We start from the raw sequence: 22971 nt of genomic DNA, 5'->3' as shown, positions 1-22971 counted from the left end.
TACTCATACCCTCAGTGCAACTAGCCATGATATACGCACGTTCAGCCTAGCATGCTCAAATATAACACACTTTCGTAAAAAAAAAAAAAAAAAAAAAAGAATGCAGCTTCCGGATGAATCTAAAATGGATGCTGTCCAGGAGGTGGGAGGGTCTGCTGCTGATTGGCTGGAATGTGTCTGCTGACTGTGAGGTGGCGAGGAATGTGTCTGCAGACATCCATGGCGAGAGCGAACAAGCTATGTTCGCCAGGAACTATTCGCCAGCTAACTATTCGGGACATCTCTAGCGATAAACATCAAATGAACTTATGCTCCGTAAGAAACAGAATCATAGGACTAGCCAAGAATGCCTCTGTGAATCCTCGGCACACTGGCCAGAAAGCTTTTTGATGCAATTCACCATTCTGGCTTAGATTTTGACGTGAACCTCTCCATCCTTGTGACCCTTTATGACAAGTCTTACCTGCATTATATTTTGGAGCCACAGCTGACTGTGGCTCATTCTGGGACTCCTCTACTAGTGAGCTGTCTTGGGGGGTACTGTTGCGACCTCTGGCTCTTCAGGATGCTGCCAGATACTTGTCATTTTGGCTTGATTTCTGACATGGACTGCTCTCTCCCGGCGTCCTTTTATGACCAGTCTTACTGCATCATATTTTGGAGCCACAGATTTGTTGGTAACTTCCAAGACCTTTGCACACGTTCTGGCTTCAAAATGTGACAGACCAATTAAGATGACAGATCAGCCATCTGGTTGTCCATTGCCCTATTGTGTTCTTACATAGCCCAGAGAGTGTGTTTTACTAGTCTAACTGATTTATTTGGTTACCAACTTGACTTGTTTATCATTGTCCCAGATTTCTGCTATCCTCAATCTTAGCTAGTCCTATAATTTTTTAGATCTTAATATTTTTTATTAAAGAAGGGTAGTCGTTTAATTTTGTGTATTTCTGTGTTCCCTGACCTCAGCTTCTGCTAGAAACTATTCTGTTTTTGTTTTTTTCAGTTTTCTGTCCTTAACATTAAGCCTGGCCATTCTATTGAACAGGAATACGTTTTCTATACTGTTTGTCTTAGGTTTGCGTGTTGGTGTTATATTGACAGCGTGTAATGGCTCTTCCTGTGTAAGTAGTCAAACCGTTTGCTAATGACTTCTTACCTGGGCACCATGAGACCTGACTGCTCTCAGTTCTGAGCTAAGCACAAAGGTGCAAGGCTTAGCTTACTGGCTGAGAGCAATCAGTTATCACTCTCAGCGAATGAGCTGTCCCTGCAGAATTTAGCTAATCAAACTAAATTCTGACTCCTATTGGCAGAAGTGACGGGTGCCCGGAAGTAGGTTGTGTGGCCCTGGGTGTCCTTTGGGATCCAGGTAAGTTTTCAAATCATTCTAAAACAGTGTAACAGGGGATTTGATCAGTGTGATCATGCAGAGCAGGTCTTGGCTGCTGCTGCAAAATGATGCCCTGTTTCTGTCATTAGCGGACTGGTCTGAAACTGAGATGGGTAAGTTGTGGGGAGGGTGGGCAGGAGTAGTTAATGATGCTTTGAGTGTTTCTTTAAAGTGTGAAGTATGAGTAATAATGAGTATTTGTAAAAATGGTGATCTTGGTAATATATTTCTATTATATGGGTAAGTGGGGTAGTTGGCAGAGTATGCCTGTGTAGGTGGGCAGCGAGTAGTAGGTGGCAGAGGATAGCACATATTCATTGAGTAACTAGGACATATGCCTGATGGGGACGCCTATTCTGCCTTTGGAAGGAACCCTCCTTATTGTCTACCTGATGTCTGCTATTTGCTGAGCCCGCCTGACTCTGCGATCTGTATTCAGTCTGAGAAGTGCATTGTCATCAGACTTAACACAGCGAGCTGCAGGAGGGAGAGGTTTGTTCTCATAAACGACAGATACACAAACCCATACTGTTTACTACTACTACTATTACACAGGTTGATACACAAACACACAATAGACATGCACTTGGACATATTGCTACACATGCACACACTCTGGGTGTGTGTACTGTACATATAAGACTTTTTATCATGTTTAATCCTTTAATGACCACATGACGGTCTATGCCCTCGCACTCACGCAGAGCGGGGTTTAACGCCCGTTGACGATATAGACCGTAATGCATTAAAAATACCAGCAGGGTTAAATACCTGGTTCGAAGGAGCCCCAGTTATCATTGGATACCTGAGGGTTCCTACTTTTAGCTGGGAACACAATTAGCGGCCTCAGACTGAGAAATGAGCTACGTGCAGCATTCAGCGTGAGTGATACACATGGCCCATTAAATCAAAACGCTCCTAAATAACCTGAGAGATGTACTTTTTACAAATACATACTTTTGTGTAATGGTTTTGGATTCTGTGTGTAAAATAAAAGTTGTAATCTCACAATGCCACATTTGCCTTTTTTCAAGTTTGGGCTTTAAAATCATAATTCATTCCTTGCAATAATTGTTTTATAAGTTTGTAAAGTGAAGTGAAATCAAAGACATATTGAGCATTTAACAATCAGGACTAATTATAGAATCTATTTTGTGCAGCACTGATTCAGAAAGTGCCCCCAGTGGCAGTATGAGGGACTGCCACTAGAGGTGTTCCTAGGCCAGGGGCAACACTGTGTCGAAATAGGATTGTGATGTCCCGTAGCGTGCCGGTCCTATTTTTCTAAAATTGATGTGTGTATGTTGCCATATTCTGCTTGTGTTATTTATACTGCAGTTGCTTTGTATCGTATTTGTGCGTATATGAGCTATTATGTTGTATATGTTCATGAGTTGTTTGAGGTAACGTGTATGATACCTATGAATGTGGGCTATGTATACGGGCTGCTTATGGAATTGTGCGTGTGGATGGATTTGCCACATTGTGTGTTTGGTAGTGTGTGTATGTGTGGGTCTGTTTGGGGCATTGCATGTGAGAGACTGCATCTGTGGTTGTGTGCATGAATGTGGAACGCTAGTGGTGTTACGTTTTGCACGGACTGTGCGTGTGTTTGTGTGTGGGCTGTTCGTATTATTTGTATAAGGGGAGTGTTATTCTGCATTTCTGTGTATAGCTAGCAGTGTGGATGGCTTCCCTGGGGTCCAGTGGGGATCGGGTTGGCCAGGTACAGGTCAAAGACAGGAGCTGCAACAGCAGCTGCGGACTGCTCTACTCCAGTGTGAATTCCTATTCACAAGTGCTGGAATGAAGTGATCTGAGATCACTTCCTCTATGTGCTGAAATGTGTATCCTCTCCAAGTCATTAAAGGGGCACTGTAGTCACCAGAACAACTGCAGCTTAATGTAGTTGTTCTGGTGAGTATAATCGCTCCCTTCAGGCATTTTCATGTAAACACTGCCTTTTTCAGAGAAAAGGCAGTGTTTACATTGCCCCTAGGGACACCTCCAAGTGGCCACTCCTTAGATGGTCACTGGAGGTGCTTACTGGCTGCGTGGAGACACTGAATTTTTCTCATAGAGATGCCACCTATAGCTGTGTTCCTGACTCTATACCCTATAGTGATCTTTTAAGGTTTTGAGGCAGACGTTTGGCAACTTGAACCTTCAGCTCCCTCCACAGATTTTCTATGGGATTAAAATTATAAACTGATCATTTCTTTGTCCGTGGACAATCGTTCAAAATCAGCAGGGGATAAAATAAATTTTCCCCTCACTGTAGTTTCACTGGGACTTCTGATAGGCCAGAGCCTGTTTGGCTTTAGCAGTCCAGAGTGCTGTGCAAAGACACCGCAAGTGCCGTGCATGCCACATGTGCCTACCCCTTTCCTAGGCAGTAATGTAAATACTGCTTTTTCTCTGAAAAGACCGTGTTTACATTATAAAGCCTGCAGGGACATGCTGTAGACACTAGAACAACTACATTATTATTATTATGTTATTATTTATATAGCGCCATCAAATTCCGCAGCGTTTTACAATGGGTATTAAAGGGATACTCCAGGCACCAAAATAGTTTTATCTAAATTAGGTTGTTATGGTGCCTGGAGACCATTTTATCTCAGTGGTTAAACCCTTTTGGAATGGTTTAACCCCTAAGATGCTGCCACCAGTGAAAACACACACCCCCACCGCAACCACCCCCTCCTGAATTTTTTGTCAGCTGACGCTCTCAGGCAATCATTGACCCATTCACAAAACCGGCTTGAAAAATGTAAGTTTCTTACCAAGCCAGTTTAGGGAATGGGGAGTCACTGATTAAATTGCCTGGTGGCACTTCGCACTTCCTAACACTTAAACCGTTTAAGAAAAGTTTAACCCTTGAGTTAAGAGGGCATCCTGGCACCATAACATCTTTATTTATATGAAGTTGTTTTGGTGTCTGGAGTGTCCCTTTAAGCTGTAGTGTTTCTGGCGACTATATTTAAGGTAAGAAATGGTCAGGGTCCAATTGGCATCATAACTGCTTGATATTATTGAAGTTGTTATGGTTGCGGAATGCTCCTTTAAATATACAATTCTCTTGGATTCCCCACAATTCTCACTTTGTTAAATAACTCAGTCGAGTTTGAATTCAGTACACGTGGAGGGTATAATAAATAGACCTGTCTCGTTACCCATGATGGCATTGAAGTCACTATACTATATAGGCCCATCCTTGGGGGCGCTGAAGATCCCTCTATCTAGCAGCCAAGGGGTTACCGCACGCCCCGGAGATACCGCACGCCCCTTTGTGACTCTTCCTTGCAATCGGCGTTCAAGCTGGAGATCATTTATAGCAGCCAATCACCGTGCCGCTTTCATTTACTAGCTCGCAGTGCCGATAGAAGCGAGGCTGTGATTTGCTGGTGTCGGGATGCTCTAGCTGGAGACTGAGGCTGTGTGGGTGCCCTGCAGCCAGCGAGCAGTCCCTGGGTGGGTGATGGTCTGTGTAATGAGGGGGTTTATATTATCTTTAATGTGTTATTTGTTCGGAGATTGTATTAATGTAGTGCCATATACTATGTCAGTGGTAGTTTAAATGTGGTATGTGCTCGCAATGTGAATATACTCGCAATGTGAATATACTGTGTGTCTAATGGTAATAATTAATGGTAATATACTGTGTGTCTTATTAATGTGAAGAATACACTGTGCCTAATGTTAATATACTGTGTGTCTTATTAATGTGAAGAATACACTGTGCCTAATGGTAATATACTGTGTGTCTTATTAATGTGAAGAATACACTGTGCCTAATGGTAATATACTGTGTGTCTTATTAATGTGAAGAATACACTGTGCCTAATGGTAATATACTGTGTGTCTTATTAATATGAATATACCGTGTGCCTAATGGTAATATTCTGTGTGCCTAATGATAATATACAGTATGTATTAATATCGATATACTGTACCTTATTAATGTGACTATACTGCATGTTTCTTTATCAGTATGAATATGATGTATGCCTTTTTAGTTGTAATGTGATGAATTATGCCTGCTTCGTTGCGCTGTGTGGTCTATTCGCTGTGATTTGGTTATATTATGTTTTTGTACTTTTTTATTTTGAGGAAAAAATTGGTTCCTAGATCTGATCCCTCATCTTAATGGTAAACCCTAACCTTGAACTATGCTAACCTCAACTTGTTCATAGCTGCTGCTGAAATCATAAAATACTTCTATCTGAAATTTGGGAGCTGCTATGGGAAAAAAGAAAAATCTAAAGCAATCTAGATTTTATTTTTTTTGTGTGTGTTTTTGTCTGTGGTGTGTGTATTTTTTTTAAAATATATATATATTTTTTAATGTGTACGGTTTTGTAATCTAGACATTTGTAGTTATTTTCTGGTCTCTGTGTCTGCCAGGCAATGTCCCTATAGCATGGTCCTTGTACATACCCAGATATGATGCTGTGTCCGTGTGTCCTACACAAGGTAAGCTTGTTGTTGCTCCCTCTTCTGCTTTGCTCTTTAATGTTGTATAGTCAATGTGCTTTATGAACTTAACCAGTGTTGTGCCACTAATATTCTTGACCAATATGTTGCCAAAAGAAAAAAACAAAATACACCCCTTGTACAGCACAAAAAAAACAAAATTATCCCATTTAGGAGGGCACTAATTGGGACATTCAGTTCATTATAGCAAAGAAAAATAAAGTACCGTATCTTTAATAAATACATATATGATAATGCACGGAAAATATAAAAATAATAAATGTGTCTGACAGTGTAGTGTAAAGTATAAAAGACCCACTGATACAAATTTCATCATTATGAAGAGAATAGCTGCTATATCAACAATGCCTCACTGTAACCTGCTTGACACAAATGGGTTACATTAATCACACCAAAACTAGATAGAGCGGTTGTAAGATATGATCGTGTTTTTTGTCTTTGTATTTTTTTTGTTTTTTACTTCAAGCTAGTTACAGTGCAAGAATTATGTAGAGTTGGCAGCTGCCCCCCTCTTAATAATGACATTTATGTCAGGGCGTGAAATGAATGTCCACTGCTCCTAGGGGGACTGCAAGTCTTTCATTCTTTATACTACATTGTCGCAATCGCAGACACTTTTTTATTATTTTATAGAAGTGGCTGTTCTCCATTTGTTGTTAATGTTTTAATGTAATATTTAATAAAGATACTTTTTTTTTTCTTCTCAATTTAATTCTATCAACTGACCCATATTGTACCCTTTTAGGAATTAGATGTTACCCCTGTAAATTTTTATGTTTTTTAATACAGGTGACATGTTGCCTACCTCTTCTGGGCTCTTTGTGGACTCAGAGTTCCCTGCCAGTGTCTCCTCTTTGGTGTGTGGAGCTGGCACACCACTTTCCGTTCTTTGCGACCGCATTACATGGTTAAGACCACAGGTAAGCGTGCTCTGCACATTTAAATTAATGGGGTAAGGAACCTTCTTGCATTTTAAAATACCTCTTAAATTCTAGGAGTATGTCTAACTTATGGAATTGTAAATACTTGCAGGAGATAACTGCATCGCCACGTTTATTTCCATTGAATGCCAGAGATGGTTTGGGCAAACAAGGGATTCTTGGTGATTGCTGGTTTATATGTGCCTGCTCTGCGCTACAAAAATGTGAAAAGCTTCTCCATCAGGTAATGAAGAAAACCCCAAAACCCATAGGTTTCTTCTTCTTTCTTCCACTAATGCCCAACTTGAACCGAAAGTTTTTCTGATTACCTTTCACCATATAAATATCGCTATTGCGAAAACTGTAGTACATATTTTAATGTTCGCATTAGCTAATTATGATTTCTAAGCTAGAAACCTGACCAACCTTCATCCAGGTATATTCTGCTTTTTGTAAAAATTAATTTAAATAAAATAAAACCAGCATAATTACCAGCTCTTGGTAGAATTTCTTTTTCAGGCTTGGCGATGTATCCCATGAAATGATGAATGTAGGTATGAATGAGAATTGTGAGAAATACAAAAGTTTTCAGTTGGAGAGACAAGTGTTAGGATTTTTAAAAGTTCCAGAATTGGAAGAGAGAGAGAAAATTAAGTGTGTCATTGTTCCTACTCCAGATGTTAGACCCAAGATCCCTCTCTCTCCTTTGTCCTTAATCTTAAAGAAAAAAGAATACAATTTTTTTTATTTTTTTATTTTTTATTATGCAGGGGTTAACAAGCGTTTGATAACAGCGTAATTAAGAGAGAAATAAACAATTTTTTGTACATTTATGGCCTGGAAATGGCTGCACATTTTTATAGATTATTTTAAACAAGTTTATGCATGCGCTTCTATTTGTAGCACTCAGTAGTGTGAAATTGATTAGAACACATAATGCAAGTTGCCGATTTGCTCGACCATGAGTGTCAAACATGCTTAACTGTAGTTGGCATACACAATACTGAAAACTACGCTTAAAGAAATAAAATACTGATAGCGTATATGTTAGGTCATGCTTTTGTGATAGAGATATGCGCGTGTGTAAGTTTAAGTGAGTACGCTTAAAACATGTATATCTACGATAAGTGTACCTCCGTGGGCACTGTGAGAGCATGTTTATCCGCATTTACTGAAGGAACGAATAGGGATGATCCGACCGTGTGTTAGTCAGGGGCGGGTGTGATCGCTAGGTGATGATATAGAGTGCTGGTATAGGTTACAGCTTAGGTGCTAGACTGCGTAATTGTATATATGTAGAGTATAAAGACATTATATGTCGTGGGTTAACAGGCTAGGCATGCATGTGAGCGTAAGTCTTTCTCTGGGCAGCGTTAATTTTTGAGAGTGTGGATGACTGCCCGTATGCTCGTTAGTCACTCCATTCCTTCAGGTGGAAACTGTCAGCGGTATCAGGTGTTCACAGAGGTTGGCGGTCGGCCAGGAGCTAACCGGTTGCGCCCTCCAGCTCCGGGCCTGTAGCAAGGCCGGCATCTTGTAGCCATGGACTCGGGGACTTCTGAAGACCGGGTCCTTCCCTTTCGGGACAGGTCTGGAGGCCCTGGTGTTGGTGTTGCACTGCCTTCGGTGGGCAGGTCTCCACCTGCGTGGTTGATGCGTCGGGGTTGTTCCCCAGGTGGCCTTCGGCCCAGATGGGCTAGTGTGGAGAGTTGTGGACTGCTTTTTCAAAGCTTTGCCCGAGGGTAGCCCAGTCCCACTCTGGTCGCTGCCGCTTTGTCGACCCTCCATGCTCCAGCTCTCCTGCAGCTGCGCCGCCGCGTGTCGGGCCTCAATCCGTACCCAGAAAGCCTCGAACAGCTCATTCAAGCGGGTGGTCAGTGTATCGTTTGTGCTGAGGTTGTATTCCAGAGGCCCATATCCTCCATAGGATTGCACGTCCGCCATTTTAGTGTGGCGAGCGGCCTGCACGCATGGTGAGCTGTTGGGGCTAGTTCCCTCGTTTGGGGTCCACGGAGGCATGCTGATTAAGACGATTGGGACCGGGATAACCCCTACCGGTCCTGAGGGGGGGGGGGGCAGCTGGGTGCTGCGGATGCTGCGTGCGTTCATGGGCCTGGAGAGCGGCTGTCTCTCCCCTGCCCTGCTTGGTGTAGGCCCCAGGCTTCAGCTCGGTCATTCCAGAGGGCATTCTGGGCGTGTGAGGTATCCCCCGGTTCACCAGTTTCTGCGGAGCAAGTTGGGGTTCAAGGTGAGGCGATTTGCCCATGTTTTCAGCCGATAATCAGGCCCAGGAGCTCATAGCTAGTGTGTCTGTTCAGCTCCACAGTCAGGCTACGCCCCCTGTCCTTAATTTTTAAAAGAGAATTTTCCTTTATGTCATTAGTTTCAATGACCAATAGAGTACGGCTAGCGTGTCTTTCCTACAGACTATCATCTAGATTGTGGTCAGTAGATGGTGCAATTACATCACCAAAATTCTTGTTAGGAAGTCCAATTATCACTTTGTATAATGGATTAACTGGATTTCGTGATGCGTTTGATGTCATCTTGGTTATCTTTTATGGATAACCGTCCATCAAAACCTGTCATACTTTAAAGGCTTTTCTCAGTCTGACTGTTTCCTTTTTGGTCCATAAAAAAGATTTTGACACCCCTGAACCCTTGTTCACCCTCTTAAAATAATGAAACTTTGTATCAGATACTTAATATTTAAAAAGTATAATTACTTTTAATGTTGTCTGCCATTGGTAATCATGTGTCTGGTTTTCTTGTGTGAAGCTACATAGTAATGTGACAGCATGTGATTATATACATGTCTATTACACACATTCAGATAATGTTAATTTAATAATATGACATCTCTTCATTGATATTCTATCCATGAATATTCTATATTATTAACATAGTACTATTTATAGTTAGTTATATGTGGACAGTGTGTGTGTGTGTGTGTGTGTGTGTGTGTGTGTTTCTGGGCTGTGTGTTTACTTTTTCTTCTCAACCCCCCTTCTTACAAACATAAGATCTTATCTCAACAGTGTTTAAGTTAGATGCATTTTATTTTTTTGTATTCTGTTACAAAATGGAGTCACTTTGTTCTGATGGTGCCTTACAGTATACATTTTTAATGTCTTTCTTAACTCAAAATTACTGCCAGTGTAGATACCCTGACAGTTCTAATAATTATTTTTTGTAGTTTATTCTGCAATTTTTTTTTTCTGTTCAAGCTCCCTGCCATTGTCATTTCTTGCTTTATTCCCACATTTATAACCATACCTTTCATACTATCCTCTTTTGCAGGTATTTCCTGTGGGCCAGTGCCTCTGGACAGACCCTGGATATACTGGCAAATTCACTTGTCGGTTTTGGAGATTTGGCTATTGGGTGGAAGTGACCATTGATGACCGTTTGCCATGCCTGGGACATAAGCTCTGCTTTTCTCATTGTCAAGACCAAGGATCCTTTTGGCTGCCACTTCTTGAGAAAGCATATGCCAAGTATGAGAATATATGTCACCAGTGGATATTGATCTGATGTGACTCTAATCTAGATGGTGGTGTTTACTTATGATAGATGAAGGGTCTCATGTATTGGAGGATGGGGTTTGCATATGAATGTTTCCTTGGTGTTCTTCTCTAACCATAGTTATCTGTGCTTCCTAATTTATCTACAGACTTCATGGTTGCTATGAGAGTCTGTGGGCAGGGCAGGTGGCTGATGCTTTGGTGGATCTGACTGGAGGGCTGGTTGAAAGATGGGCTTTTGGAGCTGGAGAAGAGCATGTTCGGAGAGAAATGTTCAACAAGATGCTGGAGCTAAAAGAAAGATGTGCAATGACTTGCTCGGTGCTACACTACAGAGAAGGTTAAAGAATATTACAGCCTCCATGTCCTATGTCTTATATGTTGACCTTATGTTCTTGTCTTTACTTTGATTGTATGTACCTTTCACACATCTATTAAAACATTTGTTTCACTCTCCTCTGCATTTTTGCTCATCCGGACTCTTCGCCCTTCTCACCAGTGCCTTCAGTCATTGCATTGTTTCATTGTCTTGCTCCTTTGCTGCTGCTCCTTTTGTATGTTTAAAAGCGTCTATCAGTCCTTCATAGGCACTCTTTTACTTTCACTTCTATTAAAATGCTTTTTTGTTTTTGCTGTTTTTTTTTTTTTTTTGCATAGGAGCAAAAGAGCTGGGTGAATTTCATGCATTTACCATCACAGACATCCAAAATGTAGTGGCAAAGGATGGCCAAGAGTTGCTAATGCTTTGTGTGCACAATCCGTGGGGGCGATGCTGTTGGGATGGTTCTTGGAGCAAGAGGTTTGTGGATTGTCTAAAAAATTTTTTTAATTTTTGGTTAAAGAAAAGATTGAACATTATATATGACTACATTTATTTATAATGCTAAAGTTTTGTGAAGTCTCTTGTGGATCCATTCTTCCTGCAAGTAAATAAATTGCTAACTTGCCTCAAATCCAGAGATACAACTGTTACTCTATATAGCTCCCCTCCACCTTCCCTGGAAAATATCAGTATTGATGACATCCTGGCTTGTAAAATGCTTTTTATGGAGAATGATTGATTGGGAAGGTGCTTGCATGACATTGAAGCCATTACTTGTACCCCTGCTCAAAACAATCAGAAAGAGCACCATTCCTGCTAGCTGACCGGAGGCAACCTAGAATCTGTATAACCTTTTTTTTCCCGAGAGAGAGCAAGAGCACACAGTCTGGGAACTTGTATGATATTATGATATCCTGGAGCATTTCTACTGGTTACGTACAGAAGAGCTGGGCTCATTTGGTCTAAACACTGACCCAGCCTAGAGAGAGATTCTGATCTGTCTTGTCGGACACTTGTGAGTTAGTACCACAGCCAAATGCCTTGTCTGCCTTTTGACTAGCTGTATTATACATACGCTATGCATCACACAATAAGGGGGGGAATAACCAATTGCTTTTTTTTTTATAGGTTTCTTGATCAGAAGTTACTATTTTTAATATTTCTCATTTAAATTTACTTTTCATCAAGGACTAATTTTAGACCTTGTTCTTCTTCTCTCCCAGTGGTCATGGATGGGATATCTTGAGCCCTAAAGTGGTTTCCAACCTCCAGTCCAAGATGCAGGAAGGAGAGTTTTGGGTGGAGAAGTCAGAATTTCTACAGGATTTTGATGAACTCACAATGGCATTTCCAGTCAGTGAGAAGGGGCAAATTCTAAGTATCTGGTCAGGTGAGCAACTCTACAGTGAGCATTTTGAAGGCAGAAAGAACCAAGATTGGATTGGCCAGTGCCACTTGCAATGGGATCTCTTCCTTTTAACGCTATAAGCTACGAATGGCTGGGGGAAACGTCTGTAGGTAACGTCTATCATACCTGAAGGGAGCCATAGCGGCATATATTGAAGGGCCTAAAAACCAATCAATTCCATGTACTCATCAGTACATTATTTTTACCACGCGTTGTTCATAAACATAAATAAATTGGTAAATATAAGCAATACTTACTTTGTAATCTGTGCATTTTTATAAACTTATAAAGTGACCCCCGGAAAAAGCGTTTTCCAATTCAAGATGCATTTTAATCATTTATAGATCTCTTAAATTTGTGGCCATGCAGTTTAACCATTGCTGTCCTTTTTGTCAGGTTTGCCATTAATCAGCACTCAGGAGGTATATGGTTCATGGGTTAAAGGTCAGAGCGCTGGTGGATCCCGCAACAATGTCAGCTTTCCAGACAACCCCAAGTTCTGGCTTCGTGTGAAAGAACAGTGCCAGGTGTACCTGACACTAAATCAAAGACCACTGCATGGTACAGGAGCTACACAAAACAAAGATTCACTGTATGCTATTGGACTCCATGTCTGGAAGGTAACTATAAATAGAATGGTCAACTATGCCATTTGTGCCCTGTTTTGAAATGACAATATAATTTCACTTTACAAATTATATACTGCATGCCTTATCATGGCAATATTTTCATGAAGTCAGGATGTTTATAAGACCTAACGAACCTGCTATATTAACCCCTTAAGGACCAAACTTCTGGAATAAAAGGGAATCATGACATGTCACACATGTTGTGTTTTTAAGAGGTTAAAAGCTACAACTTATACTACTACTATAATAAACCTATTTAATATTTATGTAAAACCACAGAGCTCTGTTTTTCTGAAGTTACTTTCAGGACGGGTCCATCATTAATTGGTTAATTTGTGTTCTGCAGTCTTTTTTTTTACAGGTTACAAATTGTTCAAAATTATTATTGGTGTACTATCACCATATAACAACATAAAAAGATGTATTCTTAGTTATAAATTGTCTTCATTCTGTATGGTAAGAGCACCTGACTCCATGACATTTTTGTTGTTTTTTATTTTATTTCTCTCTTCTTCTTTCCTTCCTTCATGCTTAATGGATAAACTGTGTTATTCTTGAAAGAAATGATCTTTCAACTAAGATCAACTTAATCTAATTTTTTTTTATAAATTGTAGTACTATTATTTTGTTTAAACATGAAGATGTAATGAAGCCAAAGCCTTGTCATCCACCTGGTAGGATGCACACCGCCTTAGCAGAATAGAGTTATCAGTTTTGATAATGTGCACCCTGGAATTAATATATTTTTCTAATACTTTTATCATATGCAATGAAATAATCTTGTTTAATAGGACCCTAAAAAAAATGATCTATGTTTTATCTATTTATTCCCCCCAGGTTGAGAAGCGCAAGTTTAACCTGACTAAGACTCTCTCATCACCTCCCGTGGTCGGTACCTCCTCTCACTCGTATGAACGTCAATTTCACCTGTACTGTGAATTGTCACCAGGTTATCACCTACTTGTTCCGAGCACTTTTCTACGAGACACTGAGGCGGATTTCCTTTTGCGTGTCCTGTGCACTGGGCATGTAACTCTCAGGTTGTATAGAATTAACTACTGATTACTTCTACACAATGCTCTGTTGAGTTTGCGTTATTTAGTTATTGTATTATAATCTAACCTTCTCCTAGTTTCTATGCAAATTATAAGATACAGGAAGTAACTAGTTTTTAAGAGCTTAATGTAGTGGTCTTTGTGACTAGATGCAGTCCATGCAGTCTTACACTTGTAATTATTGCCATTTCAGAAAGACAACCATGTTTCCATTTATTTGGCAGTATACCTCTAGTAGCTATCAATCACACTGCTACCAGAGGTACTTTCCCCTAGAATGCCTTCTTTTCTAAAGTTATTCACAGACTGGGTCATGACGCAGATCATCGTTAAATTTCCCCATTCAGAATCATTAAGATAATCGTGAGGAGAGCTCGTTAGACCAGTGTGGTGATTGCCATGCATGCTCCGTGGGGCTGCAGTGTGAAGCATTGGATTGATACAGAGTGGTAGCCACAGTGAGGCAAGGATGCTACTAAATTATAGATCTGTATTCATAAAAAAAATATATATATATATATATATATATATATATATATATAAACACACACACATACACACATCACCTGTCTATATCTCTCTCTCAATAATCCGTATCGCCTCTAAAAAATTTTTTTTAAAATTAAATGGTTGATCCCTATTTTACATTATCCTAGTAAAGAGACAGGAGAGTCTATGCATCAAAACCACTACATTAATATGTAGTGAAATCGGTGCTTACAGTCAAATGTCCAGGTAAGTGTAGAGGGTTAGAAAATGCACCAAACAATTAATAAATTCACAACAAATGGTAAATTAAAATAAATGCAAAAAATACACAGGTTAAAAATGATATTTTTAGTAGTGGCATAGTTGTAGCTGATCAGTTCTGGATGCAGTAGATCTGATCTTTGAGCAAGAAGCAGATTAAGAATCCATCTGGGGAGATACATGTATCAGATGGAATTGTGTGTTGCCTGCCTGACTCTGCATGATGTTGGTTTGTTTGCATTATACAGTGAAATTGTTCCTCCACGGTCAATGGCACCAGCCAGTGAAGATGTTACCCAAAGGAGCTGGGACATTCAGACATTGCAAGGAAGCTGGAAGAAAGGCAAGAATGCTGGTGGGAGCAGGAACTTTCCATCTTACCACCTTAACCCATCTTTGCCTTTCTCTGTGCCCAAAGAATGCCAGTTAGTAAAAGTGACTCTGCGCCAGCAGTGTCAGGAGGACAAATGCCACGCAATCGGGTTCCATGTATACTCGGTGAGTTACTGCTTGGAAATTAGAAAATCTAATTGTGCACTACAAATTATATCATCTATATATATATATATATATTATAATTCCAGTGGTGTTGGAGGACATAAACTAAACCTTTTTAGCAAGTTTCCTTAATTGCTTTGCATCTCAACTTAGGAATGTATTAGACTTGTCAAATTAGCAAAACCTTTATTGCTAAGGACATTTGGAATTCACAAAACAGATTGAGTAGTTTGAAATGTTAATGGAAAATGTATTTATGCATGTTTGTAACTGTCATTTATTTATATCCTTTTTAGTTGGCATTGGATGAACTTGAAGTCTTATTGCAATAATTTGCGGTTTTAAGCAATATATTTACCTTCTTCCTACAATTTCTTTATCCTTCATCTATCAGGTCTCTGGAGATAAACAGAAGTCTCCTCTTGCTGTAGAGCCCAGTGCTAGCTGTGTACCTCACAGCCACTCTCAGGAAGTGTCCCAGGTCTGCGTGCTTTCCCCTGGCCAATATCTACTTGTGCCTTCCACTTATCTACCTGAGCAGGAGTCTGGCTTCACTGTAACCATAGCTACTAAAGTTGACCGGTAACTGTGCATTGTCTCCCATAACTGTTAGAACTAAATTTTATTTTTTTTCTGTGCAGCATAACAAACTATGCTTTGTATTTCTTCTCAGGAAACCAATTAAGAGCCAGGAAACCTTGGGACGATTCCTGCAAGAGGTAAAAAAAAGAGATTTGAAATTTTTGAATTTTTTGGGTGTGTGCTCGTTTTTATTTTGAGTTTAAAGTCGAGTTTTCTTTCTTGACTGTTTATATCGTTTAAATGTACAAGTTGTATTGTGGGGATTACGGTATTGATGTCCTTTCTTTCTAAATAGTACATGCGGTACTATTGCCGTGTATTGCACAACGAGATGTTGACTTTCCAAACCCGTATCCTCAAGCTGTCGCTAGTTGTCATACTGCACTAATGTATCTCTGGCATTGTCTACACTGCCAGCTTGCTATGCTGGAGACTTAAAGCCAACTGCAGCTTCGAGATACTTTGATGTATTTTGCTTCTCTGACTTAATCTTGTACAATGTTATTTACCTTGTATTGTGATGGATAACAGTCTTTAATAAAAAAAAAAAGTGTGTGTACAATATGAAATGTACAGCACACTCCAGTCCAAACAAGCCTTTAATAATTTAAAGTTTATGAAAGCAACTTTCTTAAGTCTAATTATGAGATTTATTTTTCAATGTGTTTTTTGAGAAATCTATATACACACACACACGAGTGACTTCTGCATTATCCAACCTTTAAAAAAAATTCAAAAAAAGCCAAGGCTGCTTTATCGGTGTTCATTTCAGTAAAGACCTGTTGTATTTTTGTTTGTTTTTCAAAAAAATTATTACTTTAAAAAGTTTTTTTTTGTAAATATGATTTTTATTTGGGTTTGTGTTAATGAAGGCAAGATACATTGAGACTCGCAGGTCTCTGTCAGCATTCCGAGCATATCAATCAATGCGCAACATGCGCGAAAATACATTTTTGTAATAGAATTGTTGTTTGGGCTCACAGGCCCTCAACAGTAATGGGATCGCATGTCCCTTTTACTTTAAAAAGTTATACGGAAAAGTAATGACTGATTTTCATTACATATACCTGCAGGTTGACAAAGGATGGTGCTTTAGTTATCCTTTATCCGTTTTGTCATTGGCAGGTAGCCCAAATAGACACATACAACCTCACAAAGCTGTCACTGCACCCATACATAACACAAACTGAATTCCCTAACATATATGGCCGCCACCCTTGGGAACTTTTTACTTTGGCACAGTACTTTCAAAAGAATGTCTACCCCTTTTCTTAGTCAGCTATGTGTGGGGTCTGTAGAAAAGAGACAGATGAAATTCTTAGGCAGGTACATATGTTAATCTAGACATCTCCTGGTGATTACACGGTATTAGTGTGACTGATCTATTCTTTAGACCATAGAGGGAGCTCAGGTCCTAAATTTGAAGAAAAAGCCGCTAAGTGATGGAGAAAGGACCATTTAACTAGCCCTCACTCTGAGAATTGCAGTGGTACATTGAAATAAAAATTCATGTAGTACAGGGATAGGCAACCTTTGGCCCTCCAGAGGTTGTGGGCTACATCCCCCATAATGCTATTACACCCATACTGCTGCAAAGCCATGGGAGCTGTAGTCCAAAACATCTGAAGTGCCAAAGACTGCCTATGCCTGTTATAGGATGTAGTTTACACTCGGGTAATATCTCTCCATTGTAAGGCTCACACCCCACACGCATATTTCACCACATATATTAAGAGCGGTGGTGTCTGCATCCTCAAATTACTGAACACTAGCTAAAATATTAATCATTGCAAAATATTTGCATTTACTAAAGTGCCAACATATTCGGTAGCACTGTACAATAGGTAAACAAGACAAGCAATTATTCTAAACAAAACATGTTTGACATACGAGAACAGTAGTTGAAGATGATCCTGTCCAAACAAGCTTACAATATAAATGGATAGTGGTCAAATACACAGAAAGAAATGAGGGTGTAAAATGATCTCTATATCCCTGAAAGAATGGGAGGAAGGAGCATAGTAGCCAGAACTTAATTGAGCATAACAGGAGTTGTAGTCCAGCAGGACATGCTGCCACTGTTGGCTCTGAGCTACCGCTGGGTGCGTGACAGATACAGGTTAAAACTGTGTAGCCTGTCTACTGTCTCTGGGGTTAGCATGATTTATGTGATGACACCAGGCACAAAAGTTGCACAATACTGATATTGATCAACATGAAGAGAGTTTTCCAGCCAGCTGATTGACAGTCTTACAAAGAGATAAAAAAAAAAAAAAAAAAGGTTTACATCTACATAATGAAACCAAAGAAAAGGCTGCAAGGACATATTTTTAATTACTCATATAGTGTAGAAGTTGTTAGGGGGGAAAAAACTTGCATTCTAGCAGATTCCTTCATTTACACTTTTATAACCCCATTAGGACATCTGACTGGTGGTACAAATCATTTAACTATTTTCCTCTCTTAGGTCTGTGTTATAACTGTGATGAAGTAACAAGAAGTGGATATCAAGACACATTCCATGCCACCAGTGCTGCTACGTATACGTGCAGAATTACAGATTCTGTGTTGGTTATGTCATTTATATCTGATATTTGTATTTCTGGAACTGGTTCTGTCTGGTGCTCTATAATAAAGGGAAATTCACTATTTTTGTAAAGCTAGTGTTTGCCTCTATTTCTTTATACATGTCAATAGAGGACCCTAGTACAATACTAGGAATTGCATGTATGTGGCTTGTTTTTATTTTTGTGTACACACATTTTATATTGGAAGTATATGTTATCTACAATAAAGAAAAAAATAATTACCTACACAATAACATAAATCCCTATGTATAATTAAATAAATGGGGGTTATTTAGGAACTGCAATGACCATTAGATGTAACGCCTCCTCCCACTACTCCTGGGCGGCAGCAATATCTATACCACACATCAGCCCCAATATATACAATAAAAAACAAAGAAAATAAGTTACCTACGCGTTAGCCCAGGAATAGTGGGAGTTTAAGCACAGGATTTAGTTTTGTGTATTTGTATTCGCTTTTGTATCACACAGCCATGTTACAATGCTGCCCTCCATCCAATGTGTTTCCTGTTAAGGGTTAATAAGTATGTAGGGATTTGGAGAAATACCCCCCTCTGTCTCATTACAGATTTCTTTGCCTGAAAGCTTACCAATAAACCGCAATCTTTAAGTTTGGATTCCAATATTGTTGATTGGGTAAGGCAGTGGCTGAGTGACAGGCAACAGAGGCTTGTAGTCAATGGAGTATATTCGAAGCATGGGCTTGTCAACAGTGGGGTACCTCGGGGATATGTACTTGGATCCATTCTCTTTAATATTTTTTTCCTGGCTAATCATGGCAGCATCTTGGCAGTCACAGGACAGGAATTAATTAGATTAATTATACTGATGGGTAGAAATAGTCCCTCCTCCCCTTACACCACAGTCTTTTTTTTTTTTCTGTCCTTAGCTGTTTCTACAGGACTTGGCACACTTTTTTCTTTTTTGGCCACCTTCCTGTTTGTCATGGGTTCTTTCCAAATGAAGTTCAGCCCAGTAAACAGCCTGCAAGAGCAGGACTAACTGGGTCAGGTTCAGTGTATGTACTGAACTGCTACGTGGGATAGGTATAGTGTTCTGAGGGAGACACGTCTACAAATTGTGGGGGTCGGACCTCCTTAAAAATTCCCCTTTGGTATAACCCCTATAAATGGGGCCAAAATATCCCCCTCATGTGGCATACCAGTGGGTTCCATACTATTATGATGCAGTCCTTTTTAGGGTACCATTGTTGGGACATTTTTGTTTCCTCCTATTAGGTCCCCAAGAGAGTTTTGTAATGTCTTACCTCATTGACTGTTTGGTTTTCCTGGGCTTCTTTTCCCGGTCAGTCCGCCATTTGTTTGCTGGAATGCGGAAGTGCGTTCCATAGAGAGGAAGTTACGCTTGCGACTGTCTCCCACGGGACCAGAAGGGACACGTTGGGGTCGCATGGGTGTGACGCGAACACTTGTAACTTATGGCGTTCGTTCCAGCGTCTGCCACTTCGAACCACTTCGGGAGTTTGAAGTGCTACTGTACCAGTCCAAAAGGGCACAAACAGTATTCTTTAAACAAGGTTTATCACAGGGATATAGTCACAGGGCAGGAGGCTGGCAAACAGGCCCCTCCAAAAACCAGTGGCAAGGTCACTTTCGCCACAGGCTGATACATTGAAAAACGTTCCGGTCAAAGTTTTTAAAGAGCTGTGCTTTACTACTTTCCTAATCGTGTATTTGCTTTTTTATGTGCACTTTGATTGATGATGGCTTGCCTCATTTTACATATCCAGGGTTAATTTGATAGTGGCCTAATTTCCAAACATACTTATTCATTAATCTTTGCTGGTTATCTGCCAGAGAGAGATCACCCAAATTAAAAGCTTCACTGTGCAACATGAGGCAGAGAAGGGAAAAAGGCAAAGATATTAAAAAAAACAACCAACCAACCAAAAACGAATGAAAGTGAGAGGGGCAAACTGGACGAAGTACAGTGAAAGGCGCAGTATACCACGAAGAATGATTAGTGAATTACTCCTAATTGTGCTTTTCTGCATGTTCATATGGGGCTACTATCGGAAGCATGGAGAAGATCACGTTTACCCACCAGGTCCCCCTACTCTCCCTATTCTGGGCAATTTGTGGACCCTAAGATTTCAACTTCATCATGAAACCTTCATTGAGGTAATCAAAATGGAGATATGCCAATTATATGGGGAAAGCAATAGAAACTAGAAGGGTTGTAAGCACCATATCAACTGCAAGTCATTGCATCAGTTATGGTTCTATGAGTCTATGGCCACTGTCTCAGTGTCTGTGTTTTGTGTATGTTCTTTTTCCATTTTAGTGTATACATTTCCAAAGACTGCAAATGTGAGTTATGGTTGCTGGGAAATACCTGATTTATGTCAAACTGCTACAAAATGGTTTGACCAAATATTGGGGATATTGCCCATAGATTCATAACACCATAACTACTATGATGAACTGCTATTATTATGGTGCTTAGTATGACTCTTTACTAGCAGCAGCTGTCATAGTAATAGCTTCCAAAATTGGTGTACAACTATTTGTCTCCTGCCAGCTATAATGTCTAGGTATGCAAATATATAATTATTAAATATTATGGTAGTAAAACGTTGGAATCTTATGCAGTTCTCTGTGAGAGTGATTAAAAAAAAGAGACAAAGGTACCAGAAACACATAATTGCATCCAAGATTACCAGAACTGGGATGACCATAATTATTGATAAATGCTTATTTTTTTGAGTAAAATATCCAGGTGCTTATCATGTTTAAAACACATGTACAGAACATTGGGTGAGTATGTTGCTTAGTTTATCATAAGGCTTGGTAAGTACAGGGTCACAATATTTTAGTACTGCAATCCGTAAACAATCTTAAATGTATATAGATGTCAATGACCGACTTTCTTCTCTAATGGACAAAAGTGATTCTTTTCACTGGATCCGAAGGTTGATCAGGTGATCATATTAAGCCTCTAAAACATCATGTAGGATTATCTTCGATTTCTTAGGGCTGCGTGAAATACACCAAGCCTATTAGTAATTAATAATGTAGGCAGACCACATTGTACTTAAAAAAAATATATATATATATTATTTGGGCCCTCCGATGCTTGTCCATGTGACAGATCAACTTATCTAAATATGATCCATGCAAAGATATAGAGAGAAATATTCAGACAATGAAAAAAGGTGCTGATTCGTGTGCAAAAATGGCTACCCTATTGTCAGAGTATCTGCTGTGCTTATATGGGTTGGGGACTGTCCAGCAGTTCCAACGCTGACCTCTGTGGCGTCCAGCGGTTCCAACGCCGGGCGCTGTGGCTCCGCCCCGTTATATGATGTGGCATGCGAGCACCCACGTGATGATGCAAATGACGTCACCGCAGTGCGTATGTGCCAACATCATGATGCCAATGACGACACAGCCTGCCAAAATGTCCGAATTCAAACCTTTTGGGGGCGTGGCTTAAAAATTAAAGCACCAGAATATAAAAGGCTGATTCACCCATAGCACTTTGTCTTGTTGAGGTTCTTATAGTCCCAATAGCGCATTATATTCTAGTATTGTATTTTTGGTTTTGACTTTGTTTTAAATAGTTTTTATTTCGTTGGTAACAGTCTAACCAGCATATAACAAGGGTGCAAGTTGTTGCACTGTAGCCTATGCAGAGGCTTATCACGGCAATTTTATGTGAGCTCGCATGTGCCTTCGCAGAGGCCAGGTATTGCATCGCCATATAGCAGTAATCATCAACACAACATAAGCATATAAGTACAGATTTACGTATGTATAATTGTTTGTTACCCGAGGTATAGGCTTCTGGCTCATTGTTGTGTATAGTGTGTGGCCATCGTTGCTGCTGCATTGGTTGTGTATAGAGTTATTATGGTGTATAGCGTGGGACGTGCCGTTGTCTAAATAGCAGCCTGGTGTGTGCTATGCGCGCCGTGGCCATCATCTGCACATGTGTATGTGGCCGTGCCTGTGAGTCGTTCACGTAATTGCTTACTGCAATGTAGGTGGCCCTGCATTTTTTTTTTTTGGGTCGCGTCAGATGTGAGTATCGTGTGCTTGCTGTCTTTAGGTTACATGTGATAAAGTAGTCAGAGGCTACTTGTCTATGTGGTCTGTTCGCGTGTCGTGTTTTGCCCCCAACGTCCGGTGGGTCGTGGGTGAGGCTGTCCGAGACTTCTGTCCCGGGGCCTAGTGTTGTGGTGTGTAGGTGTGAGCGCTTGTCGCATTCGTGTGGTCCGTAATCGCCAGGGATCCCTTTCCATATTTGTATGTCAGGGTGTCTGTGTGGGTCTCTTGTGAGGTATGTTCGTGTGGGGTAAGGTTCGGGAACAGAGGGTGTAGAGATGTGAAGAGAGGGGGAGGGGGGTAGGAATGTAAGTTGTGGGAAAGGGAGGCGGGTGAATATCTCCACTGTCTGGTCGACATCCACTGCCCCAGACTTCGCCCCGGGTTAGTCCCATCCCGTCAGCGCCCCAGTTGGTCACCTCCCGCATGTCCACTAGCCTGCTCCTCTCCGTGTCCGGGTGCGTTCAGGAGTGACACGAAGTCATCTGAAGTGGTGTATCTCAGCCAGTAAAACCATGTGTATTTTTCTTTTGCCTTTGCAGTGGTTGCCTTCAGGTCCTCAAATTTCCTGGTGTCCTCCACCTCCTCCACCCAATGTCTGAGGGGGGGGGGGTGCATGGTTGCTTCCATAAGATGGGGAGCGTAGCTTTCGCTGCATTTAGAAGCCTCGGTATCACGGAGCGTTTATACGCCGGCGTGGGTATTGTCGTGTGGTGCAATAGGAAGGGGGCTGGCGTC

At 40.5% G+C, this 22971-nt stretch overlaps 2 protein-coding genes across 3 annotated transcripts in view; both read left to right on the top strand.

The window, feature by feature from the left end:
- The first annotated feature begins 4810 nt into the window (after positions 1-4810).
- On the top strand, positions 4811-18237 carry CAPN10 (calpain 10). 2 transcript variants are annotated; one of them, XM_063442867.1, is made up of 14 exons: positions 4811-4867; positions 5801-5869; positions 6680-6810; positions 6923-7054; positions 10111-10307; positions 10484-10674; positions 10992-11133; positions 11880-12046; positions 12461-12684; positions 13531-13733; positions 14747-14996; positions 15391-15578; positions 15670-15715; positions 18046-18237. In XM_063442867.1, exons 3-14 carry the CDS (start codon positions 6685-6687, stop codon positions 18070-18072), a joined length of 1893 nt encoding a protein of 630 aa, XP_063298937.1. In that variant the 5' UTR covers positions 4811-4867; positions 5801-5869; positions 6680-6684; the 3' UTR covers positions 18073-18237. The 2 variants fall into 2 exon arrangements, with proteins under 2 accessions (XP_063298937.1, XP_063298938.1); XM_063442868.1 differs by lacking the exon at positions 5801-5869 and having other exon boundaries at positions 4820-4867.
- Positions 18238-20082: 1845 nt separating this feature from the next.
- LOC134585652 (cytochrome P450 2J5-like) overlaps positions 20083-22971 on the top strand; it is a 42976-nt gene continuing 40087 nt past the window's right edge. The window contains exon 1 of the mRNA XM_063441106.1: positions 20083-20307. Coding sequence (XP_063297176.1) covers positions 20083-20307 — 225 coding nt within the window. The remainder of the gene's footprint in view (positions 20308-22971) is intronic.

Source organism: Pelobates fuscus, chromosome 2, assembly GCF_036172605.1.
Source record: "Pelobates fuscus isolate aPelFus1 chromosome 2, aPelFus1.pri, whole genome shotgun sequence".
Lineage (NCBI taxonomy): Eukaryota > Metazoa > Chordata > Amphibia > Anura > Pelobatidae > Pelobates > Pelobates fuscus.
This window is presented reverse-complemented; position numbering and strand designations above follow the sequence as displayed.